This window comes from Geotrypetes seraphini, chromosome 1 (genome assembly GCF_902459505.1).
Source record: "Geotrypetes seraphini chromosome 1, aGeoSer1.1, whole genome shotgun sequence".
NCBI lineage: Eukaryota > Metazoa > Chordata > Amphibia > Gymnophiona > Dermophiidae > Geotrypetes > Geotrypetes seraphini.
Genome location: NC_047084.1, coordinates 355856029 through 355882447, shown reverse-complemented (window position 1 = coordinate 355882447; position 26419 = coordinate 355856029). Strand labels below are relative to the sequence as shown.

General features: G+C 43.5%; 1 protein-coding gene across 1 annotated transcript in view; it reads left to right on the top strand.

Moving 5' to 3' along the window:
* The window catches only part of CFAP299 (cilia and flagella associated protein 299), a 569941-nt gene that overhangs the window by 504936 nt on the left and 38586 nt on the right, over nt 1–26419 (top strand). The window contains exon 5 of the mRNA XM_033914579.1: nt 23714–23843. Within this exon, the coding sequence (XP_033770470.1) occupies nt 23714–23843 (130 nt within the window). The remainder of the gene's footprint in view (nt 1–23713; nt 23844–26419) is intronic.

Genomic DNA, 26419 nt, shown 5'->3' with positions numbered 1-26419 from the left:
TAAAAATAAAATAAACATTTTAACAAGACAGCATTGATCTAAATACTTTGGAAGGTAGAAGAGAGGAGAGAAAGGAATAGAAGCAGAAGGGGGAGCCGTTGAACAGTAGAATTCTATGTGTAAGCTTTATCTTCATGGCTCCTGTTTCTCAGCAGTTTTTGAGGAACCTAAGATGGATTACGCTGTGGCACAGGGTACCAGGAACACAGACCTCCAGAAAAGCCCAAGGAGCAATGTTACCCCTGGACTTCCATGGTGCTGCATGATATGCTGAGTGGCTGAGGTGTCATGAACCTCCTCCGAAAGCAGTAACTATCCAGTCAGCTTCCCTAAACAGCATTGCAGCAGGGTTGGGCATAGTGTGAAGGGTGGTAGGTGTTCTAGGGATAGGGGAAATGGAAATAGGAGAGGTGCACAAAGGCACATGGGGGATGGAGTCATTATTGAGTTATTTATTTATTTAATTTAATATTTTATATACCACTTATAGCCTAAGCAGGTTACATTCAGGTACTCAACTATTTCTCCCTATCTTTCCTGGTGGGCTTACCATCTGACTAATGTACTTGTGGCAGTGGAGTGTTAAGTGACATGCCCATGGTCACAAGGAACAATGCTGGGCTTGAACCTGCAACCTCAGGGTGCTGAAGTTGCAGCCCTAACCACTAGGCCACTCCTCCTGGGGAATAGGAATGGCATACACTTTTGCTTAAAATATACACAGTCAATTTCACTGGAAATGCTTGTATATGGGTTGGGTTTTTGTTTTTTGCTGTCAGGCCCAGCTGTTGTGAATGAGATTGCTTGTTCTCTAGAGCAGTGGTTCCCAACCCTGTCCTGGAGGACCATCAAACCAATCGGGTTTTCAGGATAGCCCTAATGAATATGCATGGAGCAGATTTGCATGCCTGTCACTTCTATTATATGCAAATCTCTCTCATGCATATTCATTAGGGCTATCCTGAAAACCCGATTGGTCTGATGGTCCTCCAGGACAGGGTTGGGAACCATTGCTCTAGTCTAGGGCATCTTCCTCAGTGTCCTAATTTGGCACCTCTGCATCCTCTAAAGGTGTTTTCTGGGCCTATGTGCCAGATTGTGTGGTGTGTAGCATGAAGCATGCAGAATGCCATGAAGATCTGACAACCTATGCCCAGCCTATATCAGTTCACCCCCTTACTGGTCCAGGCAGTAGAAACAACTTTTCAGCAGGCCAAAGTTCATCTTGATGATGACTCTGGTGTATTAATCATGGACCCTATTTTAGTGTTTTTCTGCCTCATGTATGACACAAGCTATGTGTTATGAGGTTACAGATTATATATGAATCTTATGCCATTTGCACGCAGAGGTTTGAATATGGGTAAGTGCATGGTTTACCAAGCAGCCAGCTGCCAGTGATCTGGCCACTCCTGAGTCTCTCATTGATTCCTGTGAGAGAGTATATAAACGTAGAAACATAGAAGATGACGGCAGAAAAGGGCTACAGCCCATCAAGTCTGCCCACTCTGCTTACCCACCCCCTGTCTATGCCCTAATGACCCAATTTCCTTATCTTGACCCTCGTAGGGATCCCACATGGGTATCCCATTTATTCTTAAAGTCTGGCACGCTGTCTGCCTCGATCACCTGCACTGGAAGCTTGTTCCAATGATCAACCACTCTCTCTGTGAAGAAATACTTTCTGGTGTCGCCTTGAAATTTTCCGTCCCTGAGTTTGAGCGGGTGCCCTCTTGTGGCCGAGGGTCCCTTGAGAAAGAAAATATCATCTTCCACTTCGACACGTCCCGTGAGGTACTTAAATGTTTCGATCATGTCTCCCCTCTTCCTACGTTCCTTGAGAGTGTAGAGCTGCAATTTGTTCAGTCTCTCTTCGTACAAGAGACCCTTGAGCCCCGAGATCATCCTGGTGGCCGTCCGCTGAACCGATTCAATTCTGCGCACATCTTTACTGTAATGTGGCCTCCAGAATTGCACACAGTACTCCAGATGAGGTCTCACCATGGCCCTGTACAACGGCATTATGACTTCAGGCTTTCGGCTGATGAAATTTCTATTGATACAACCCAATATCTGCCTTGCCTTAGATGAAGCCTTCTCCACTTGATTGGCAGTTTTCATGTCTGCACTGATGATTACTCCTAAATCTCGATCTCCTGAAGTCCTAGTTAAAGTTTCTCCGTTCAAGAAGTACGTCCTGCATGGATTTCTGCTTCCGAGGTGCATGACCTTACATTTCTTAGCATTGAAGCCTAGCTGCCAGGTTGAGGACCAACTTTCCAATGTAAGCAGGTCCTGCGCCATATAATTCTATAAACTGCATTCACTTACTATATTACATAGTTTGGCGTCATCGGCGAATAGTGTTATTTTACCTTGAAGCCCTTGAGTCAGATCCCCTATGAATATGTTGATAAAGAGTGGACCCAGGACCGAGCCCTCGGCACTCCACTGGTCACCTCCGATGTTTTAGAGAGGGTACCATTAACCACCACCCTCTGAAGTCTGCCACTCAGCCAATCATTGACCCATGCAGTTAGTGTCTCTCCTAACCCCATCGATTCCATCTTGCTTAGCAGCCTGCGGTGTGGGACACTGTCAAAAGCTTTACTGAAGTCCAGGTACACGATGTCCAAAGACTCTCCCAAGTCCAACTTTCTTGTTACCCAGTCAAAGAAGCTGATGAGATTGGATTGGCAGGACCTACCCTTGATGAATCCATGCTGACTGGGATCCCGAAGATTCCCTTCATTCAAGATCGTGTCCAGTTTGCTTTTAATTAGTGTTTCCATGAGTTTGCACACTATTGATGTGAGACTCACCGGTCTATAATTAGCAGCCTCTGCCCTGCAACCCTTTTTATGCAGAGGAACGACATTAGCTAATTTCCAATCCAGGGGAACTTTCCCCTTACTTAGGGAGAGATTGAATAGCTCAGCCAACGGTTTTGCCAGGACATTGCTCAATTCTCTGAGCACTCTTGGGTGCAAATTGTCTGGTCCCATGGCTTTGTTCACCTTGAGTCTTGCCAGTTCACTGTAAACTTCACCTGGTGTGAACTCAAAATTCTGAAACGGGTCTTCTGTGCTTTGTGTTGCCTTCAACTGCGGACCGTGTCCCGGTGCCTCACAGGTGAAGACTGAGCAGAAGTATTCATTCAGTAGTTCGGCTTTATCGGAATCTGCTTCCACGTAACTTCCGTCCGGTCTTCTAAGGCTTACTATCCCGCCTGTGTTCCTTTTTCTGTCACTAATATACCTGAAGAAGGATTTGTCCCCCTTTTTAATGTTTTTTGCCAGAATTTCTTCCACTCGAAGTTTTGCCTCCCTAACTGCCATTTTGACCGCTGTAGACCTGGTCCTATATTCTACTTTTGCCTCTCTTTTCTCCGTGCGCTTGTACGAGAGAAACGCTTTTTTCTTCTCCTTAATGAGGTGCGAGATCTCCGCGGTGAACCATTGGGGTTTATTGTTTCTTTGTCATTTATTTACAAAAGACATCTGTCATTTGGCCTGGGAGTTGCAGACTACCTGTATATTTAGAGAGTGATAGGCCTTTCTATTCTGGTAGGTGTGTTCCCTCATCTTGGGGTCTTGATGGGCACATGTGTGCAATCTATGATCCCAGGACAGAAAGGAAGTAGGCTGTCCCACAGAACTGCTTGCTGCTTCTGCTGCAGAGTGTGAAAAGAAAGACTATGTTGTCTGAAGTGGGTGAGAAAGGCCATCAGATCTAATAGTTTGGCTGATTTATGGAGTAATAAAACTGGTGTAAGCATATTGCCCAGGTGTGATTTCAAGGATCAAAGAGTAAAGCCTGATTAAAAATGCAAAGAAATCCAAACACAGTGTCCGTTAAATGATAGGGATAAAGCTTTGTCTCAAAGCTATATCTTTTCACTGCTTTTTTAGCAAGATTGAACTGACACAAGAGCTTTAAAAGGGGTTGTCTTCTTTCTCTTAATACCTTGAGAATGTGGATTTGGTATGACATTCCAGCCTGATCAAGTAATATAGTTTGGATATGAAATAATAGGACAGAGAACCAAGCTGTAGTCATCTCTGTGCCAGAAATGCATTGTTTCATTGCTTTGCTTTGGTGATGCACCTGCACCTACTATGGATACTAAAGAGAAAATATTTTCTTAAGTACTGAAAGTATTACATTCCCAGAAATGTTTTATGTAGTGCTGTCTCCTCAATACTAGTGTCCTTAGAAACTGTTCATTATTGATATCAGTAACAAGGCTTAGGGAGATGTTTAAACTATGATAAATATTTTCTGGCGAGGGCTTGTTATAAACCTTACATAGAGATACTCACACGTGTTGCACAGACGTTGAACACTTGCTTCTTCAGGACAAAACCTAAAACTGGATAGCTGAAATTCTGATTTCAGTCAAACTGATTTAAAATGATTATTTAAAAACCACTAGTCAGGAAGCAGGGTAAGCTTGATTTGAATCAGTCTAATTTAAGAACATAAGGATTTTCACTGCTGGGTCAGACCAGTGGTCCATCATGCCCAGCAGTCCACTCCTGCTGCAGCCCTTAGGTCAAAGACCAGTGCCCTAATTAAGTCTAGCCTTACCTTCGTACGTTCTGGTTCAGCAGGAACTTGTCTAACTTTATCTTGAATCCCTGTAGGGTGTTTTCCCCTATAACAGCCTCCGGAAGAGCGTTCCAATTTTCCATCACTCTCTGGGTGAAGAAGAACTTCCTTACGTTTGTACAGAATCGATCCCCTTTTAACTTTAGAGAGTGCCCTTTCGTTCTCTCTACCTTGGAGAGGGTGAACAACCTGTCTCTACTAAGTCTATTTCCTTCATTATCTTGAATGTTTCTATCATGTCCTGTCTCAGTCTCCTCTTTTCAAAGGAGAAGAGGCCCAGTTTTTCTAATCTCTCACTGTATGGCAACTCCTCCAGCCCCTTAACCATTTTAGTCGCTCTTCTCTGGACCCTTCCAAGTAGTACCGTGTCTAAACTAAACTAAACCTTAAGTTTGTATACCACATCATCTCCACAATCGTAGAGCTCGGCACAGTTTACAGGAACTGGTATAAAGAAGGAACTCCAATGTAAGGGTTACAGGAACTTAGTATAAAGAATGTTTAGAGGGATTTAGTATACCATAGAGGAAGAAAGTATTACATTTTTGAGAATAGCCAAGTTTTCAGATGTTTTCGGAATAGTTGGAGGGAGCCCAGATTCCGAAGTGGGATGGTAAGGTTATTCCATAGCTCTGCGATTCTGAAGGAGAGGGATGTCCCTAGTTTTCCTGCATGGGATACATCTTTTAATGAGGGGAAGGATAGTTTGAATTTTTGGGTGGATCTGGTGGTATCAGGATTCGAGGAAGTCCAAGATAGTGGAATAAGGGGAGGAAGGATGCTGTGTAGGATCTTAAAAGTTAGGCAGGCGTATTTAAAGAGAACCCTGGAGATTACTGGAAACCTGTGAAGTTTGGACAGGAGCGGGGAGACATGGTCAAATTTACTTTTTGCGAAGATTAGCTTAGCCACGGTATTCTGAATCTGCTGAAGTCTTTGAAGGCTTTTCTTGGTTAGACTTAAGTAGATAGAGTTACAATAGTCCAGTCTGGAAAGCATGATGGATTGTACAAGGACAGCAAAATGTTGTTGGTGGAAGCAGGATTTCACTTTCCCCAGCATGTGAAGACTAAAAAAACATTTTTTTTTACCAAGGAGTTGAGGTGGTCGTTGAAGGACAGTGTAGAGTCAATGATGATGCCCAGAACTTTACTTGAGAACTCAAGCTGCAGTGTGTGCCAGAGGACAGTGGGATGAGGGTGGGTAGCTGATCTAATTTTGGGCCGAGCCAAAGTAGTTTTGTTTTGGACTCGTTCAGTTTCATTTGTACAGTGAGGGCCCAGAATTGGAGGTTCGTTATACATGAGGTTATGTTCTCAGAGAGGTTAGTGAAGTTCGAGTCGGTCTTGAGAAGGACAAGGATGTCATCAGCATAAGTGTAAAGTGTTTCCAGGGGGGATAGGTGGAAGAGTTTCAGGGAGGACAAATAGATGTTGAAAAGAATAGGGGATAGAGGTGAACCCTGCGGGACTCCACATATCGGTTTCCAAGGAGAGGCGAGGTTCCATTCATGTTAACAGTGTAAGAGCGGGAACGTAAAAATTTTGAGAACCAGTCTAAGACTCTGGAGTTAATGCCTATCTCAGAAAGTTGGAAAATTATAATATCACTAGTCTTTAAGCCCGTTACATTAACTGGTGCTAGAATAGATGTGTGTGTCTGTCTTTCTTTCTCTCTCTCTCTCTCCTTGGCCGCTGTCTGTCTGTTTGTTTTTTAGCATACCCCTCCTCCTAAGCAGCCTCTTTTCCCTCTCTCCCTGGCCCCCTGTTTTACCCTGCCTACCTGCTCTGTGGCCCCCTTTCTGTTCCCCCCTCCTAGAGCAAAGCATGATTGCTGCCTACCCTAGCACACCCATCCCCCCAAAGCAGGCCCTTTTCCCTCTCCCCCTGGCCCCCTGTTGTGCCCTGGCTGTCTGCTCCATGGCCCCCTTCTGTTCCCCCCCCCTCCCAGAGCAAAGCATGTTTGCTGCCTGGTCCCCAGCACACCCCTCCCCCCAAAGCAGACCCCTTTCCCTCTCCCCCTGGGCCGAGTGAGTGGTTACAGCTATAGCCTCAGCACCCTAAGGTTGTGGGTTCAAATCCCATGCTGGCCCTTGTGACCCTGGATAAGTCACTTAACCCCCCATTGCCCCAGATACATTAGTTTTTTAAAATTTATTTATTAAATTTTCTATGCCGTTCTCCCAAGGGAGCTCAGAACGGTTTACATGAATATATTCATAGATTGTAAGCCCACCAGGACAGATAGGGAAAATACCCTCCCCTGCCCCTCATCATCATTAAATGGAATATAAGACTATTTCTTTGTTGAGATGCCACATACAATTTCAAAAATGACCTCCTTATGCTTATGGAAACTGAATCAGAAAAGGAGCAGTATGCACACTGCAGCAATGGCAAGGTAGTATGTGTTCACCATAAGGAAGAGGAAAACATTATTTTACTGAACAGATTTACAGGAATATGAGCAAACTTGTTCTAGGATCAATTAACATAACTTTATATGGCCAATAGTTGGAAGACAACTACAGAATACAAATAATCTTACTCCGTATTATACAGTATATGCCGCCTCCCCCTTCCTGCGGTCCCGACAAACCTCTTGCCTCTAGCAGCAGCCGCAGCACTCTACACATGCTGCTTCGTGGCTTTCTACTGCCCTGATTTGCTCCACCGCGTCCCTGATGACATCATCAGAGACGCGGCAGACCAAATCAGGGCAGTTGAAGGCCGCGAAGCAGCATGTGTAGAGTGCTGCGGCTGCTGCTAGAGGCAAGAGGTTTGTCGGGACCACAGGAAGGGGGAGGTGGCAAGGGAGTAAGGATAGACCGCGTGAAGGGGTTCGTGTGCGGCGGGGGAATGGGTGCGACGACGACGATCTGCCTTACACGGAAACCAACTCCTCCTGGCAGCTGCACCGCCGCGCGGGCCTTAAACCAACAGCCGGGGGCGTCCTGGAGTCCTTTGTAGCGGATGGGGAATGTGATGGGGCATGGGGCGAGCGAGCGCCTCTCCCCACAACAACCAACTTTAGATTTAAGCAACGGCGCGAGGTGGAGAGCAGGGATGCTGTGGTGACGTAAAACACGCGCATGCGCACTCGTGTTTCCGCGACAGATCAGGGAACACGACTTTTGAGTGCGCATGCGCGGCCTAGCATTTTATTATATTAGAAGATGATGGACAATGTCAAAAGCTGCAGAAAGGTCGAATTATAGTAGAACAGCAAACTTATGAGAATGTAGTTGTTGAACCTTTGAGATTAATGAGGTTGGGTCTAAAGCCATATTGGTAAGGTCTAAAGCCTCCATTGGTAATGGAGAATCTCTCTAAATAGGATGAGAGTTGGGTAGATATGATGGACTCTAGCATCTTGGTCAGGAGAGGAATATTTGCTATGGTGTGGAAGGGTTTAGATCAGCTTTTTTCAGTAGTGGAGTCATGGCAATATGTCCCATTTCTGCAGAAAATATGCCCGATAGTAAGGCAGAGTTTATAAGTTTGGTAAGTGATGAGATGGCATGTGCGGGAATTTTCTCATATAGGTAGGAGGGGAATGGGTCCAAGGTACAGTTGCAGGATTTCAGTTTGAGGCAGAGTTTAGAGACCTGGATTCAGATACTTGCTCAAAGACAGTCCAGAATCTGTCAACTGGGATAGGGTTGGAGTCGGGTAGGGTAGGGTTGGAGTCGGTGGGCACCAGAGAGTTGTAAGAGACTGCTGGTGGGAAGTAGCATCTTAAGGTAGTGACCTTTTCATTGAAGAATTTTGCTAGATCATCGGCTGATGGAGAGGAGGGGAGAATGGTGGAGTCATTTTTAGAGGTTAAGGAGCACCAGATGTTAAACAATGCACTACTTTGGTTGTTGGAACTGGAGATTTTATCACCGTAGAAATTCTTCCTTGCTTTTTTTAGAACTGTATTGTGGAACTTAATATTGACCCTCCAGGACTGTCTATCTGCAGGAGATTTAGATTTTTTTCCATTTATGCTCCAGTACTCGACATTTCTGCTTCACTTCTCTGTGATACAGAAGATACCAAGGGGCCTTACAGGAGTAGGAGACAGTTTAAGTGGATAGTGGGGCGAGGGAGTGGTAGGTAGTCTCGGAGAGGGTGACCCAGTTGTGCCAATTGATTTCTGGATCTACAGGCTTAGGACAGAAGGAGAATTGGTTGAGAAATTTGGTCCAGAACAATTCGCTCGCAATTTTTTTGCAGAGGGTAATGGAATTTGAGTTACTGGGTGGGGCCCCAAGGTACAACATGAAAATGGGGAGACATAAAGTCCCTAAGAAGTGGTCGGACCAAGGGATGTGTTCCCACCGAGTGTCATTGGCTAAAGTTTTGTAATCGGTAAGATCGAGGAAACTGATGATGTCTATTGTGTGCCCCTTTTCATGGGTTGGAGAGGATGCAGGGGAAAGGAAACCTAGAGAGGTGAGGAAGTTATTGAATTCAGTTGCATCCTTGCTGGTGATGTCGTCTAGGTGGAGATTAATGTCCCCAATGATCAGTAATCTTTGAAATTTTAGGAAGGCATTTGTTATGGTCTCGAGGATGAGTTTGGAGGATTTGTTCCAAGGGATTGGTGGACGATATAGTAACAAGATACCCAATGGGTGAGGGTGGAGTTCATCGTTGACTGAAGTTAGCATATATTCTAGTGAGGTGTGGCTACCCTTTTCGAGGAGCTGGACATCGAAGAATGATTTGTAGAGGAGTGCCAGGCCTCCTCCTTTTCGGTTAGTTCTGGGGGAGAAGAGGCCTTGGTAACCGTGGGAACAGAGTTCGTTTTGTGTAAATAAGTCGTCTTTTGCAATCCATGATTCCGTGATGCACAAGAATCCAGGGTCAAAATCCTCAAGTAGGTCCTTCAAAATCTGAGTCTTGTTGCATGCAGATCTGGCATTGCAATAAAGTGTCAGGACTGGGGTGAGAGAGTCAGAGGGAAGGCTGGGTAGATTGGCAGGGGGAACAGGCTTTAAAGAGGCGTGATTGACTCTTTGAGGGTTTTTTTGAATGGATGATTTCTGGTGCGCATCAGCATGGGGATTCTGAGGCCAGGGCAAATATTATTGATATTTGTGGAATCGAATAAGTTGGGAGAGGGAGGTTTTGAGCAGAGGGTGGTATTGAAAAATGAACAGAGTAAAAGAAGAAGGAGCCATGGAGGTGGCTTCATGGTGAGAATTAGGGGAAACCTTGGAAGGGCTGGGAGGCAGGACCTATTTGTTTCACGTGTAAGTAATCTCGGAACAGAGGAAAGGCTTAGCGTTAACTCAGGGAGAAAGCTTGGGACTTATTTATTCTCTGAGTGGTGGCTTAAATTAGGAGAAAAACTTAGCACCTAATTGCTTCTAGTAAGACAAGAACGGAGGTGTCCTTCTTCATGTGAGGCGACCAGTGCTGGACGCAGTATTCCAGGTGAGGGCGTAGCATGGCCCAGTACAGCGGCATGATAACTTTCTCCGATCTGTTCGTGATCCCCCTTCTTAATCATTCCCAGCATTCTGTTCGCCCTTTTCGCTGCTGCCGCACATTGCGTGGACGGCTTCAATGACTTGTCGACCAGTACTCCCAAGTCTCTTTCCTGGGGGTTTCTCCAAGTACCGCACCGGACATCCTGTATTCGTGTATAAGATTTTTATTACCGACATGCATCACCTTACACTTATCCATGTTAAACCTCATTTGCCATGTTGCAACCCATTTCTCGAGCGTGTTTATATCACGTTGCAGGTCTTCACAGTCCTCCTGCGTCTTCACTACTCTGAATAACTTTGTATCGCCTGCAAATTTAATCACCTCACTCACATATTTATAAATTTCCAGATCATTTATAAATATGTTGTAGAGCACGGGTCCAAGCACCGAACCCTGCGGTACTCCACTTGTGATGCTTTTCCAGTCCAAGGTATTGTCCATTTACCCCCACTCTCTGTTTCCTATCCGCCAACCAGTTTTTAATCCACATGAGTATTTCAATTCCATGGCTTGCAATTTTTCGAAGTAGTCATTCATGTGGGTCCTTGTCGAACGCCATCTGAAAATCCAGATATACAATGTCGACTGGCTCACCCTTGTCTATCTGCCTGTTTACTCCCTAGAAGAAGTGCAGCAAGATTTCCCCTTGCTGAAGCCGTGCTGGCTGGTCCTCATTAGATTATGTCCATCAAGGTGATCAATGATGCGGTCCTTTAGCAGCGCCTCAACCATCTTTCCCGGTCTGTAGTTTCCTGGATCTCCCCTCGAACCTTTCTTGAAGATCGGTGTGACATTCGCCACTTTCCAGACATTAGCATTGGTATCCATACTGCCTGTACTGATCTCAGTCTCCAGTTCACTAGAAGAGGAGACTTCCCCAGTGTATTGAATTCTGTTGGATTCTAGACTGCCTTCTTGGCAACTGAAGGCCTGTCTGGGATCTTTGTTGCTAGATAGGTGTACCCTCATGCATTTTTCCAGCAATATCCCTGAAGCCTCCCAGTGGGTTTAAGAAATGTCTAAGGTGCGGTAGGACCATGCCTGTGACTAATCCTCACAACTGGTGCCTACCAAGTCTTGACCCTGATCATAAGTCCTCTCACTTTAAGCTCTGTTCTCATATGCACAAAAGGGTGTAGTTGTTCGTCCAAGGATGATAGAAGCGGTTAGGTGTTTGCGTAGAGATCTGTGGAAAGTGGAGTAGATATGGAGAAAAATGGATGATCTGGATTCTTATTATTTAAGGTTGATTGACTATAGGACAATTTGTGATAGTTTGAAGAATGAGTATTACTGCAAATGAATTACAGCATTGCTTAATAGGCCTAAGGAGCTGTATTGGTTGATTCATCAACTCACGGCTGATGATAAGTTGGCTATACATAAGGTTGGTTTACCATATATACTCGAATATATGTCAATCCAAATATAAGTCAAGACCACCATTTTTCTCCCCCAAAAGGAAGAAAAATGGTTGACTCACACATAAGATGGGGGCTTAATATTCTACTGCCATGCCCTGCCAGGCTCTGCACCCAGTGTCCCCTCCCTAATGCCCTCCCCTGCCAGGCTCTGCACCCAGCCCCCAGCCCTGCCAAGTTCTGCACCCAGCCCCCTTCCCTCTCTGCCTTGCAAGGTTCTGTACCTAGTCCACTTCCCTGCCTTCCCTACCAGGCTCTGAAATCAGCCCCCTTCCCTGCCAGGCTCTGCACCCTGTCCCACCTTCCTTCCCTGTATCCTCTTCCCCCATAGTTGTCTAGTGGTAGGCTGGGACAGGAGAGATCCTTCTCATCTCCCGTCCCGGACGATACTAACAATTTTTTACTCCCTCCCCATGTACTTTTTCTCTGGTAGTCCAGTGGTGTATGAACAGGAGCAAGCTTTCCACGCTTGAGCCCATCCCAATCTCACGGCCAGCAATGCACCCGGGCCGGCAGGCAGGAGCAAACTTTTTGAGCTCCCATCCGGCCCTGCGCCACTCCCTGAATGGCTGCCACCAGTTCTTGCAAGTCCCTCAAGAACTGACAACAGACATTCAGGGAGCGGCGCAGGGCTGGACGGGAGCTCGAAAAACTCATTTCTGCCTGCTGGCTCAGGTGTGCTACTGGCTGCAAAATTAGAAGGAGGGACTCAAGTATGGAAAGCTCGCTCCTGCCCATACACCCACCGCTGGACCACCAGGGAAAAGGTACTCGGGAGGGGAGGAGGTAAAAAATTGTTAGTATCGGCCGGGACGGGAGACGGGAGAGATCCCTCCTGTCCCAGCCTAACGGCAGGCCTGCAGCAAGTCTGGAAGGGTGTTGGATGGTCACCGGCTGATGACCCGAATATAGGACAAGACCCCCATTTTTGTGCCATTTTTTTGGCACAAAAATCTTGTCCTATATTCGAGTATATACGATAACTGATAATGATTTGGGGGAATATTTTACTGCAAAGGTTACTGGGACTGATGTATCTGTGGAGAAGGAGCAGTTTAAGTATATTTGAAATACTTTTGAAGCTGTTACTGAGGATGTAATTCTTGAGGTTTGGATTGTATGAATCCTACAAAACCTATAAAAGGCCTTTGTTCATTGGTGGTGTTGCATAATTTAGGTTCTAAGCTTAACCCTTTTTTGGTCACGATAGTTAAATTACCTGAATCATTGAAAGAAGCCTCTGTTAGACCATTGTTGAAAAGAAATACATTTAGATCTGAATATGTTGGCAAACTAGACCAGAGTTTTTCAACTTCTTCAAGCCAAATACCACCTAAGTCTAACAAATATCAACAGAGTAACCCACCCAAGCCCCAACCCCATAATAGTGCCAATTCTAATGTAATTTCATCATTTATTTTTCATATATACACAATATAATCTTAATAATGGTAACCACAAAATTAAAAAACAGAAGCAGAGAAAATGTTAATTACACTGGACAACAAAGTTTTTGCTTCTTCAACACTTTCGGGTCCATCTTACAGAATTTTGGCTGCTGATCACGAAAATCATGCTTAAAATTAAGTATCACTTATGGTTTTAACAAAAAAAAAGTACATTTTTACAATTTCTTGTTATACTTTCAGGCTAATGCAATTAATTCTTAGCCTAATTCTTAATATAGGTCTATTGCTCATGTTATACCTTGCTGGATATAGTGTGGGCATGTCCTGGCATACATTCAGGGCAGGTTGCATAACGTCCATGGAAATGTTGCAGCCTGGGCATGCTTGTACATGGGTTTGATGGATGCTGCCTAAAAAGGCTATATAAAAGCATATGAAAACACGGAACTGCTTTTAAAGCATATCCAATACACAAAGTACAACTGGAGCATGTGCAATGTTCTTAAAGTAGTACTTCTGCTACTTGGAATGCAGCTTGGATATACCAAGTACTGTTATTTTATTTGTGAATGGGACAGCAATGCTAAGGAGTTGCATTACATTCAAAAAAACTGGCCACTGCGTAAGAATTTGGTTCCAGGACAGAAAAATGTGGTACATGAACCACTTGTTGACCTGACTAAGATATTTTTGCCTCCTCTTTACATAAAACTTGGACTGATGAAAAATTTCATAAAAGCGTTGAACAAGGAAGCAAAGGTTTTCTTTATCTAAGACAGATGTTTCCAAGAATAACTGATGCCAAGATTAAGGAAGGCATTTTTGTCAGTCCACAGATCAGACACGTCATCAATGATGACAGATTTGAAGATCTATTAGTCGGGCCAGAGAAAATTGCCTGGAAAGCATACAAAGATGTTGTTATGAATTTTCTTGGCAGTTACAGAGCACCAAACTATATTCAACTGGTTGACAAACTTCTTAGAGCATACAAAACTATGAAATGAAACATGTCACTGAAGAGGAACTCTCTATATTCATGCATGGACTTCTTCCCTGCAAACCTAGGTGCAGTCAGTGATGAACATGGCGAAAGGTTTCATCAGGACATTGGATAAAAGGTATCAGGGCAACTGGAATCCATCAATACTGGCTGACTATTGGGCACTGCAACAAGATGCAGCTAATCAGATGCAATGATGCAGCGAATCAGAAACTTTGTGCATTAAAACATGTTATAGGAAATTAAAGATACCATCGTGTTTCTCAAAATTCCTACATGATCCAGTCAGTGGGTTTCGGCGATGCAGCTGGAGGGCATGGGATCCCCGGCGGCTGCGGCAATTGAGGAGGAAGGGGGATGGAGACCTGCGCAGTGCCCCACAAGCAGCTCACATGTTGAGAAACACTTTACCAGACAATGCAATCCATGAACTTTCTAGATCTGAATAATTCTTTTATTTAGAAAAATGTAGGTTCTTCCAGACTAAATAAACTTTCATGAAATGTTCTACAGAAATAGCCATTGGCCTCCGAAGTACGTTCCCTCTGCCACGGTCCTACCCCTCTTCTAATGTCAAGGGCAGGACCGTGGCAGAGGGAACGTGTGCGGAGACTGACGGCAGTCTGCTAGGTTCGCTATGCAGGCTGCCATAATTAGCTTGCTGGTCCTTGAAAGCGGTGGCAGTGGCGCTTTTAAAGGTGAGACTAGGAGGGAAGAGCAGGAGAGCAGAGTGAGAGCCAGGCTGCAGTGAGAGCCCCGAATGTGGCCTGAGGGCCATATGTTGTGCAGGGCTGGTTTAAGCAGTCCTTGTTTCCACACTTAGCCTTAGGGTTCCTTCCCCTACTTGCACAAGCAGTTGAATAACAGTTCTGTTCCAATTATCCAAAACAAACTTATGCATAATTGTGCCTGTATATCTAGCAGGCATTCCCTGGAATGAGGTTGGAGCACAGAAAATGCCTTTCCATGCATACTTTTCAAGTGCCAAAATTATGCATCTATATTTTTCCTAGAGATGGTACAAATCGTGTGCATACTTTTCCCAACATTTTTCTCTTTTGAAATTAATTGGTTGAGAGTGCATAGACTTTACATATACTATAGGTACATTCTTTGAAAGCAACCTTTTATTTAGTCAGGTCTTGTATTTATATCATTTTTTTTACAAAGTTAAATCTCCTAAATGAATATTATGAAATATGTTGTGTTGTGTGTCATAGTGCAACTACTGGCATTCATTTAGAATTGTGCTGCAGTAAGAAATTTTTGAAATAAAGGCAACAAATTTTCAACAACCAACAAATGACTCGACAAACTGAATCCTTCTGGCTACACACTTGTAAATATCACTAATTTTTAGTTTTACTGGACTTGATAGAGGCCTTCTGAGCTATAACCTGCCTTAAGAAAAATCAATGATCCTTTTGCTTAACAAGGACATTCCAGGATTTCATAAGCATCAGATTGCACTATTTAAACATTTTCTAAATGCCGCTAAATTGTTTCAGGTTTTCTACATGCATCACTTTGCACTTGTTCACATTAAACACCATCTGGCATTTTGATGCCCAGTCTCCTAGTCTCATAAGGTCCTCTTGAAATTTTTACAATCTAATCTAATCTAAATCTTAGATTTATATACCATATCATCCCTAAATATATAGGGCTTGACTCATTTTACAATAAAAATATGTTTACAAAGCTATGTTGATTTTAAGATAGATCATTAGGAATTACATTCTAAAAATTGTTGAAACATTGTAGTTTTTAAAATTTTACAGAAAACCTGAAAAGAAAACCTTTTGTGACCATATCCACTCTTCTCCAATCCTATGGAACCTCTCCCATCTCCATTGATTTATTGAACTAATATTTAAAAGGATCCACCAGAACCCCTCTGAGCTCCCTCAATATCCTGGGATGGATCCCATACGATCCCATACCGTTGTCCACCAACAACTTGAAAAGTTGAAGGTCCCATGCCTTTGTCCACCAACAACTTGAAAAGTTGAAGGTGGACAAAGTCATGGGAATGTATGGGATCCATCCCAGGATATTGAGGGAGCTCAGAGGGGTTCTGGTGGATCCTTTTAAATATTTGTTCAATAAATCATTGGAAATGGGAGAGGAATAGAGTAGGATTGGAGAAGAGTAGATATGGTACCTCTTCACAAAAGTAGTCATAGAGATGAAGTGGGAAACTACAGGCTGTTAAGCCTCACTTTGGTTATTGGAAAAAATAGTGAATTCCCCAGAATCTAATGGGTTAAAAGATCCAAGGTAACAAGGTTTTACTAAAGATAAATTGTGCCAAATGAATCTGATTGAATTCTTTAACTGGGTGACCAGAGAACTGGATCAAGGATGTATGCTAAATGTAATTTACTTAGATTTCAGCAAAACATTTGACATGGTTCCTCATAGGAGGCTCTTGAATAAACCTGACACGCTGAAGTGCTCCATTCTCATGTGGAAAAACTCACTTTGATTAGGCGAAAGGTTAAACCGTGATGTAAAAAGATTGGGGGGGGGGGGGGCCTTGAAAAATGAGGTTTTTCTTTAAAACAGATGATTTTTTTTTTTCTCTTTTGTTCTTGAAGATGTTTTCAGAGCCCAGTCTCTCTCCCATCTGAGTGGCAAGGCATCTACCGCTCTTCTTGTTTTGTTTTGGCTGGGGATAAGATAAAACTGACAAAACGGAAGTTGTATAAATCTTTATTTATTACTAGTCTTTAAGCCTGTTACATTAACGGGTGCTAGAATAGATGTGTAGACTTAACAGATCACAAAATTTAATGATAACTTACCATGTGAGCTGTCTGCCTTTTTTTCTTTCTCTCTCTCTCCTTGGCTGCTGTCTGTCTTTTTTTTTTTTTTTCTTTCTCTCTCTCCTTGGCCATTAGCTGTCTGTCTGTCTTTTTTCTTTCTCTCTCTCTCCTTGGCCGCTGTCGGTCTGTTTTTTTTTCTTTGTCTCTCTCTCCTTGGCCACTGTCTATCTGTCTCTCTGGCCCTCTGTCTGTCTGTCATTCTGTTTGTCTCTCTCCCTGGCCCCCTGTCTGTCTGTCTTTCTTGCATTCTGTCTCTCTCCCTGCCCGCTGTCTTTCTGTGTGCGTCTATCTTTCGTTCTCATGTGCTGCCTGCCTATCTTTCTGTCTCCCTCTGTGGCCCTCTTCTGTCTCCCCCCCAGAACAAACCAAGATGGCTGCCTGCCCCCAGCACACATCTCCCCCCAAAGCATACCAAGTTTGCTCCCTGGCCCCCTTTTCCTTCTCTCCCTCCCACTTCCCCGTGCAGCAGCAGCATTTCCCTCCCATCTTTCCCTGTGCATCAGCATCTCTTGCCTGCTCCCCCTGTCCTGCAGTAGCCCTTCTCCTTTCCTTTTACCTCCCCCCGTCCAACAGCACCCATTCCGTTCTCCCTGTCCAGCAGTAGCCCTTCCCCCCCCCCCCCCCGTCCAGCAGCACCCCTTCCTTGCTCCCCCTGTCCTGTAGTAGGCCAGCCATCAGTAGCATTTCTCATCCCCCTCTCTCTTCTCCCCTCTCCTTCCGGGTCTCACACAGCCGTTGGCAGTGCAGCATTCACAACTCGCTGCTCCTGCTTGCTTCGGTCCTTCGGCACTGCTGGTTCCCACCTACTTTCTTTTTGCATGAAGGCAGGAGCAGGACCCGGCAGCGAGGAAGGCCCGAAGCAAGCAGGAGCAGCGAGTTGAAGCCTCCCTCTCTGCCCTGGGCTGGAAGCGACGTCGGCAATGGGGAAAATTGGCGCTGCAGGCTCCTCTTACGCACTGCAAAATCAAACCGCCACAGACTCCACCGCTGCGCATGTGCCGCAAATGGAATATGGCAACGGAAGCACAAATCATGGCGGCAGGGATCACTACGTTTCAACTACGCATGCGTGGGTAAGGATTTTATTATATTAGATGTTCTGAAGAAGCATTGACACTTTGTATTTAGTTGTGGTTTATTTGCTCTTTGAACAACTTAATAAAAACTTCCTATTAAAATGAAAAAAGAATCAAGAAAGTAATATAATTGATCTTAGATTTACATTTGATTTTCAGATACTGATAATAATTTTATCAAATGTAAGAATGAAGGAATTTTCAGAAACACTTTACCTGGGTAAAGACTTATGTATATGGGAAAAACTGCTGAGAATTGCCCTCATTAAACCTGTTTAAAAGCATGTATGTGCCTCCAAGGCAGGCCTGTTTTTAGATAGATATTCTTGGAAGCATGCTTTGGATGGGATTAAGAATATGTTTACTGGAAGCTTCTTTACCACTACTAATGACTGGGGACTCAATTCAGAGCAGTTTGCTTGAGCTTCAGTAATGGTGTTACGATACATGAGTTAAATATATGTAGATCACACTAACACTGTGTTTTTAAATGTACATATGGTATCTCTCAGCCAAAGTTTGCATGTATTTTAGTCTATCGGCCAGTTGCACCTGTGGTTAGTTTTCAAAGGGAAAACATGCATACACTTCCACTTTGAAATGTGTACAAAGCTTTCTGGAGCATTCTGTACTTGGATTAATTGTTTTACAAAATACCTCTTATGGGAGTAATTAGACAAAGCTTTTTGTACATTTAAAGCCTGTTTTACATACAGAAATGTTTGGGGGGATTTTTTTTGTTTCAACAATTTTATTGGTAACTTGAACAATGCAATACAAAAATAAAAATCAAAAGACAAAATACAGTTATCCATTTGATCAGAAATGTGTTTTTATAACATTGTATAACTATATACTGTACATGCATTAAAGATACATATATGAAATGCATACACCTACTTTGACATTCTCTGTGTGTAGGTTTTCTTGGCGGTGTACTATGCATGGAACAGAACAATGTGTGCCCATTTTTTAAAAATATGTTTGTATACGTGTAATCTTGGATTCAAGTGTCCTGAATAGGTGACTGCTTAATGCTTGGCCTATGGAGTGGGAACCAACTATATAACTAAATTTATTGATTTAGTAGGACCAAGTCTGGCTAAAGAAGCTGTTCAGACTTTCATAACTCTCCACACTCAATAACTCGGTCAACTCAGCAAGCTTGTTCTGAATTTGACTTTTACTAATATCTTATAACTTCAACTGTGGCAAGGCATCAAGATGTAACACATAAAGCAGCAAAAGTATATACAAGTGTCTCTCCAGCAATTCACTTTTGTATTTTAGCATTGCTTTACTCCTAGTTTTATGACCTACAACTAGTTCTTCTAGTTCTTTCTCCGAATGAAGGGTACGTAAAGGATTGGTTCTTCCAATGCAGGGTGCTGAAAGGACTAGCAGTTCCCTTAATGAGGTTATCTGCTATTATCAGTAGTTGTCACTTACAGTTGGCTAGTACACTTGATGAAAACTCAGGGAAATTGAGTTCCAAATGGTGATTATCTGATTAGGACTCCTTTAATTGTGCTGGAACCCACTAAGGCAGGGGTAGGGAACTCCGATCCTCGAGAGCTGTATTCCAGTCGGGTTTTCAGGGTTTCCCCAATGAATATGCATTGAAAGCAGTGCATGCAAATAGATCTCATGCATATTTATTGGGGAAATCCTGAAAACCCAATTGGACTATGGCTCTCGAAGACCGGAGTTCCCTACTCCTGCACTAAGGGCTCCTTTTACTAAGGTGCGCTAGCGTTTTTTAGCGTGTGCAAACCACGCGCTAAATTAAAAATACTAACGCAAGCTCTATGGAGGTGTTAGCGTTTAACGCACGGGGCATTGTAGCGCGTGCTAAGTGCACGCTAAAACCTTTAGTAAAAGGAGCCCTAAATCTTTTGCAGAAATATTAATCCTTATGCTATTTCATTTATGAACCACAAGGGAGTAGAATAGAAGGGATTCAGATAGGGCAGTGGATCTAACACTTCACACTTCAATTTATTTATTTCTATTTAATATTTCACTGGTCTAAGTGACACAACTAACAGGCTTTCTAGCCCAGTACTGTTCTGGTAAGGCAGGCTTGAAGGTGCTCTCTATCAGAGGTATGATCAGAGTGGGAGATTCAAACCAAAGACATGGTTTCAAAAGGAAATTTCAAGTTTTATTGCCAAAGGATTCTGCTGCACCCAAAGCCTCCCGCAGATTATACTGGACACTCCTTTTGTTTTATAAGTTTCCTACAACTTATACTTTCTGAAGATTCATGTACAACTCTCCACAAAGGTCTGTGTGTTGGATTTATAAAATAGGCATTTTGGGGGGATTTCTGACATAGGCCCCAATGCATAACATTCAGATACCATGGTAATACCATGGTGGGAGTAATTTTTCTTTACTGGGTGATGCTTAGCACAAAAGCTTGCAAATTATATATGCTATTCGTGCAAAGCAGCCTGGTAAAAGGGGGAGGAACTATGCCTAGTGCTTGATCAAAAGAGCACTCACCAATGACTGCTCCTCCTCCTGCCCACAGCCACCATTCTCGTTCGCTCTGCCCAGCTGATGGAGGCTCCAAAGCCACGATTAGCGAGCTGGCAGTGTGGTGGCTGTCAGCTTAGCTGATTCATGGCTTCCCCTGCAGGCTCTGGAGCCATGATCAGATTTGGGGTTTTTTTTTAAGAAGGGTGCAGCTGTGGTGCATGTGTTGTATGAGCGTAGAACACATGCACAACAGCTGCACCCATTGAAAACAAAAAAACTGGCCGCAGCTGAGCCAGCAACCCCTACTGTCCCAGCCAGCCCCAACAAATGATTTTCTTTAATGGATGCTGCTATTGTGCATGTGTTGTCTGCCTCACGTAACACACGTAGGACAGCTGGACCTGCTGGAAAATTTTGCACCATTAAAGGGAGGCATTCCCTTTTGTGCATCACAAGGAGAGCTCATTTAAATACTAATGAGCTCCTTGCAATGTATTTGCATAGAGTTCTCAGTGGCTTCTACGAGAATCGGTAGCAGCAGCAGCCACAGAGAACCCTTTTATGCTTCAGGAGGAGAGCTTTCCATGGCAGAGTCTACTGCCATGAAAAGCTTTTGTGCATTGGAGCCGTAGTCATTGTGAAGAGGGACCATATCCACTCTTCCCTAGTCCCACAGTCTTTTTTTCTCTACTTTTAAAATGTGTTAGGAGTAAGTTCTAAAGAAATTTGATATAATTCTTGTTCCTTAGCAGAAGGGAGTAGATTGTTTGTGATTGAAGTTATTACAGAGTTGTCAATTTTAAGTGTATGAAAGAAAAAAAAATAGTATTTTTTTCATGGGGCTCCCCAAAAACCTACAACAACAGAAATCAAAGCCAAGAAGTGATAAAAACAGAAAAAAAGTGGTAGTAAGTTTCACCAATTATTTGCTGCTGATACGAGGGGCATTCAATAATTTATCTACCTGAGTATGAATGAAAGTAGTAAGCGTATTAAAACAAGTCTGTGCTTGTGACATGTCTCAAGGTTAAAAAAATATATATATAATAATACTGCTTTATACTGGAACATAGTAACCTCAAACAGTAGTGCTCAGGAAACCTTACACACTCCAATGGGAATTCAGATTCCACTGTACTCAGAACAAGTCAGTGGTGTTGGAATTCTTCACCATTCCCTTTACATGGAGAGTGAAAAATATTTTTTGTGGAGATACAATTTTGTTCTTTTTTTCTTTTTATCTTTTTACATCTTTGTGACGCGTTTCGGATCTTTTTCAAGGTCGGGGGAACAAAAGATAAGGTTAGTCCTTAACCATACATTTTCTGCCACTGGCTTATCCAACAAGATACTGGAACATACATATCAAAACACAGAGCCCAGCATAATTCAAGAGCTCAGGCCTCAGAAACGGAGCCTACGCTCAGCCGTGAATCACAGACTGGAAGAATCCGCGTAGTCAAACAGCTCCTGCTCCAATCATTGGCCAATATGTACGGCTTATTTGAAAAAAATTTTTTATCATTTTTTTAAGCAATTTAAAACTCATTCAACACTTTAGATTCAACTAAAACACTAAAGAAGTATCTTGCATATGTAGTAGCCAGGATTTGAAAAAAAGGGACTTATCTTAAAGTTCAGCTTGTCTTATATGCCAGCCGTGTCTTATTTTGCCGACGCGGCCACGTTTCGCGGGAATTTTAACATCCGCTGCGTCAGGGCCATCAAGACACTCAAAATCACAGGCTCAAAACATTACACCAGTCACAAATTTTGAAAATCCTGGCTACTACATATGCAAGATACTTCTTTAGTGTTTTAGTTGAATCTAAAGTGTTGAATGAGTTTTAAATTGCTTAAAAAAATGATAAAAAATTTTTTTCAAATAAGCCGTACATATTGGCCAATGATTGGAGCAGGAGCTGTTTGACTACGCGGATTCTTCCAGTCTGTGATTCACGGCTGAGCGTAGGCTCCGTTTCTGAGGCCTGAGCTCTTGAATTATGCTGGGCTCTGTGTTTTGATATGTATGTTCCAGTATAAAGCAGTATTATTATATATATATTTTTTTGATTATATCATATGCTGCTGGGATAACTAGTTTTAGGATGTCTCAAGGTTACTCATGCACAGTTATGACTCTGTGCAAGTCTAACATTCCAAGAGACAGGATGTCAGGAAAGTCCTCATGCGAATCAAGCAAGAAGCTGCTAGATTTGGAGCACCATTCAGTGATAATATTTCTCACAAAAGAAATGAAAAGCCAAAGGAGATCTGTGAATGCATAATTGCAGTTTATAGGGAGTCTGATCCATCATCCTACAAAGTAAAATTTTGGAGCAAGCAGTTTAAGTGGAGTAGAGAGTCCATTGAAGATGACCCTCATATTACACGGCCTGTGGAAGCATCTTCCAAAGAAATGTGTAAGAAAGTTGAAGATTTAATTTTGTCAGACAGACAAGTTAAGGTTTCCCAAATAGCTAAAGAAATGGGCATCTTGGCAAGTACAGTTTGGAAAATAATTCATGAAAAGATGGGCATTTCCAAGGTTAGTGCAAGATGGGTTCCAAGAATGCTGATGCCATGTCAGAAGGCCATGAGGCTCCAGTGCTGTTAGGAAAACTTGGAGATGCTCCAAGAAGACCAAGTGAATTTTTTTCATCATTTGGTGACTGGAGATGAAACTTGGGTCTATCACAGAGATCCTGAGTCCAAAATTGAGTCAATGCAGTAAAAGTACAATTCATCTCCCATCCCAAAAAATTTCAAGACAGAAAAGTCTGCAGGCAAAGTCATGGCAACTGTCCTCTGGGAAGATGAAGGACTTTTGCTCCTGGAGGTCAAGACAACCATAACCTGGGAGAGTTACACTAACACAATGATCACTTTGTGGGAGTCAATTGAGGAGAAAAGACGAGGAAAACTCACAGCAGGCATGCTGCTTCTTCACGACAATGTGCCGGTGCACATGTCACGACAATCATAGGCTGCCATCTGAGAGTGTGGGTTTCAACAATTGAACCATCCATCTTACAGTCCTGACCTGGCTCCCTTGGATTATTTCCTGTTCTGAGTTTTGAAGAAATCTCTCTGTGGATAATGGTTTTCCAGGGAAGATGTCAAGGAAGCTGTGACGTCCTAGTTTGAAGGTCAAACAGAGAATTTTTTTCAAAGGATTAAAGTCATTGCAGGAAAAGTGGATGAAATGCATGGAGCTATCGGGACTATATTGAAAAATAACACACTTTTTTTGAAAACTCTTTTCATTCCTTCTAAGGTAGATAAATTATTGAATGCCCCTTGTAGGTCATATAGGCAAGAAATGTAACCAAGGAATTGCATTGGTGCCAAAGCTCATCTTTAAAATGTTTTACTGGTTATTTATTTTTCCACAGCTTTTACAATTGGGAAACCCATGTCTCTAGTTCCAACCCCAGTCAAAACTATCAAGTGATTGCAGAAGATTCATCTGGATTGCTCTTCAAGAACAAGAGAGACAGGAAAATACTAAATGTGGATCCTAAGGTACCAGTAAATAAGTAACACTTTCTAAACTCTAGAACAGCAATGCTTACATCATCTTTTATCGAGTAGTACTTAGATCAGTTTTGATTGCATGTGACCTTTTAGGAATATGTTCTTTAATTCAGTTTCCCAGACTTGTCCTCATAACCTCAAAACTATGCTCGGGTTTTTTGTAATTTTTATAAGGATATCCACAGTGACTATACTTGGGATAAATATACATACATAAACACACAGAGGGCATAATAAAAAAAACATCTAAGTCCCCTTTTGACCTAAGGTTCTAAACGTTGAAAGTAGAAGCAGGGAAAATGTCCATTATCAAAAAAAATGTCCCAAAGGAGGTTTTTTTAAAATAATGGCCTGCCTCTATGTTCAGCTGTTTAAACGCCCGGACCACCACTACGACTACGCTTACCACATATAATGAACCAAAAAAAAAAAAGCCCAAGTCCCAAACGCCAAAAGCCAGGCCTTTTAGGCGAAGGAGGAGCCAGTCCTTCGCCTAAAAGCCATCTAGGGGGGTGCGCTGAGAGCAGGAGGGCCTGGGATCCCTCATGCCCGTATCTTAGTGGAGGTGGGGGGTAGGGGAGTCGCCTGGGCAGGAGGGTTGGGCTCCCTCCTGCCTATATCGGATCGGCGGGGTGGGAGGGTCGCCTGGGCAGGAGGGGTTGGGCTCCCTCCTGCTCAGATCGGATCGGCAGGTTGGGGGGGTCACCTGGGCAGGAGGGGTTAGGCTCCCTCCTGCCCGGATTGTTGTCGGGCAGGGGGGGAGGGCTGGATCGCTGCAGGAGAGATGGCTCATCTCTCCTGCCGCAATAGCTATTTCAATTGCCATGTTTGGCGGTACTTGGTGGTACTGCTATCACGGCAGGGGAGATGAGCCATCTCTCCTGCCGCGATGGTTGCGGTGGGGGGTGGGTAGGTTGCTGGGCTACTGAGCTGATTGTAGCAGCCGCCATCAGCTCAGCGGTTCCTTTTTCAGCACTTATACCTGTTTTGACTTGGTCTAAGTCAAAACATATAAGTGCCGACTAGGCAACCTGACTACAGTTTTGGTTATACCTGCTGTACGCCTATGTCTAGGTTGGCCCACCTCCTTCCCTTGTATTTCTTCCCCTCTATCCTACTGTTTTCATATGATGTTTGTAACTTTATTTTAATGTTTATTGTATTTTATCTTTATTACTATTAGTTATTTGTACCTATAATAATTTTATTGTAAGCCGCTTAGCTGTAATACGATTTGTAGGATATCAAGCATAAATAAACTTGAAACTTGAGGGAGACCTGGATCAAAGGGAAGGAAGAAAAGAGGGTGCAGATGCTGTACTGTTGTGGGATGAAAGGGAGAGATGCTGAACCTTGGAGGGAGCAGAATGAAGAAAGAGATAGATACCTGGACTAAAGGGGAGGGGGAAGAAAGGGGTCAGATGTTGAACTGGGGGAGAGCAGAGGGAAAAGAGAAAAAAAGAGACTGGTTCAAGAAAGAGAGCGATTCTCAACCAACAGAAGGAGGGTGAGCGAAATGCCAGACTACCGGGGTGGGGGATGCAAGAGGAAGGGATGAGAGAGGCTAAGCATGGGGAAGGAAAGGGACACAAGAAATGCTGGCCTTGGAGAGAGCATAGGAACAGGGGCATAGGAGAGAAGCAACAATGGATACAAGGGGAAGGATGCTGAATATGGGGGGAGGATAAGATTACCAGATCTTTGGCTTGCAAATCTGGGATACCTGAGTGTGGTCAAGATGTGTGTGTGGGGGGGGGGGGGGGGGGGAGGTCAGATGGGGCAGGGTGGGTCATGGCAGTTTTCCACAAGAAAAATTATAATATTCACCTCTCTGTCTCCTTCCTACTTCCAATCAACTGTACCTCTCTTCAGCCCCCTTCCAGCTCAGCCATCTCCACCTCTCTCTTCCCCCTTATGGACCAATATCTAATTATTTTCCCTTCCTTACACCCCCCACCCCTCAAACCTCCCTTTATTGTACCCTGGCTCCTTCCCTTCAGTGGCAGTACAGAAGTACAGTGCAGTGATGCAGAAGCTCTCCTCAACTATACGTCTCAGCCAGGTCCCACTCTCTCTGACATGCAGTGGGTTAGGACTTGGCTGAGATGCACAACATGCGCTGTAATTCTGTGCTGTCACTGGAGGGAAAGAGCAAGAAAATCATAAAGTAAAATTTGAGGGGAGGGTCTGACACTGGCAGCGGGAGGTGGCAAAACAGTAGGCAAGCAGGGACATGCACATTAAGAACATAAGAACAGCCATACCATGTCTGTTTCAATAACAGAATATGGACTTTTCCTCCAGAAACTTGTCTAAACCTTTTTTTTAACCCATCTACATTAACTGCTGTTACCAAATCCTCTGGAAATGTGTTCCAGAGCTTAACTATTCTCTGAATGAAAAAATATTTCCTCCTATTGGTTTTAAAAATATTTCCCTGTAACTTCATCAAGCATCCCGTAGTCTTTGCAATTTCTGACGGAGTAAAAAATTGATTCACTTGTATCCATTCTGTACCATTCAGGATTTTGTAGACTTCATTCATATCTCCCCTCAGCTATCTC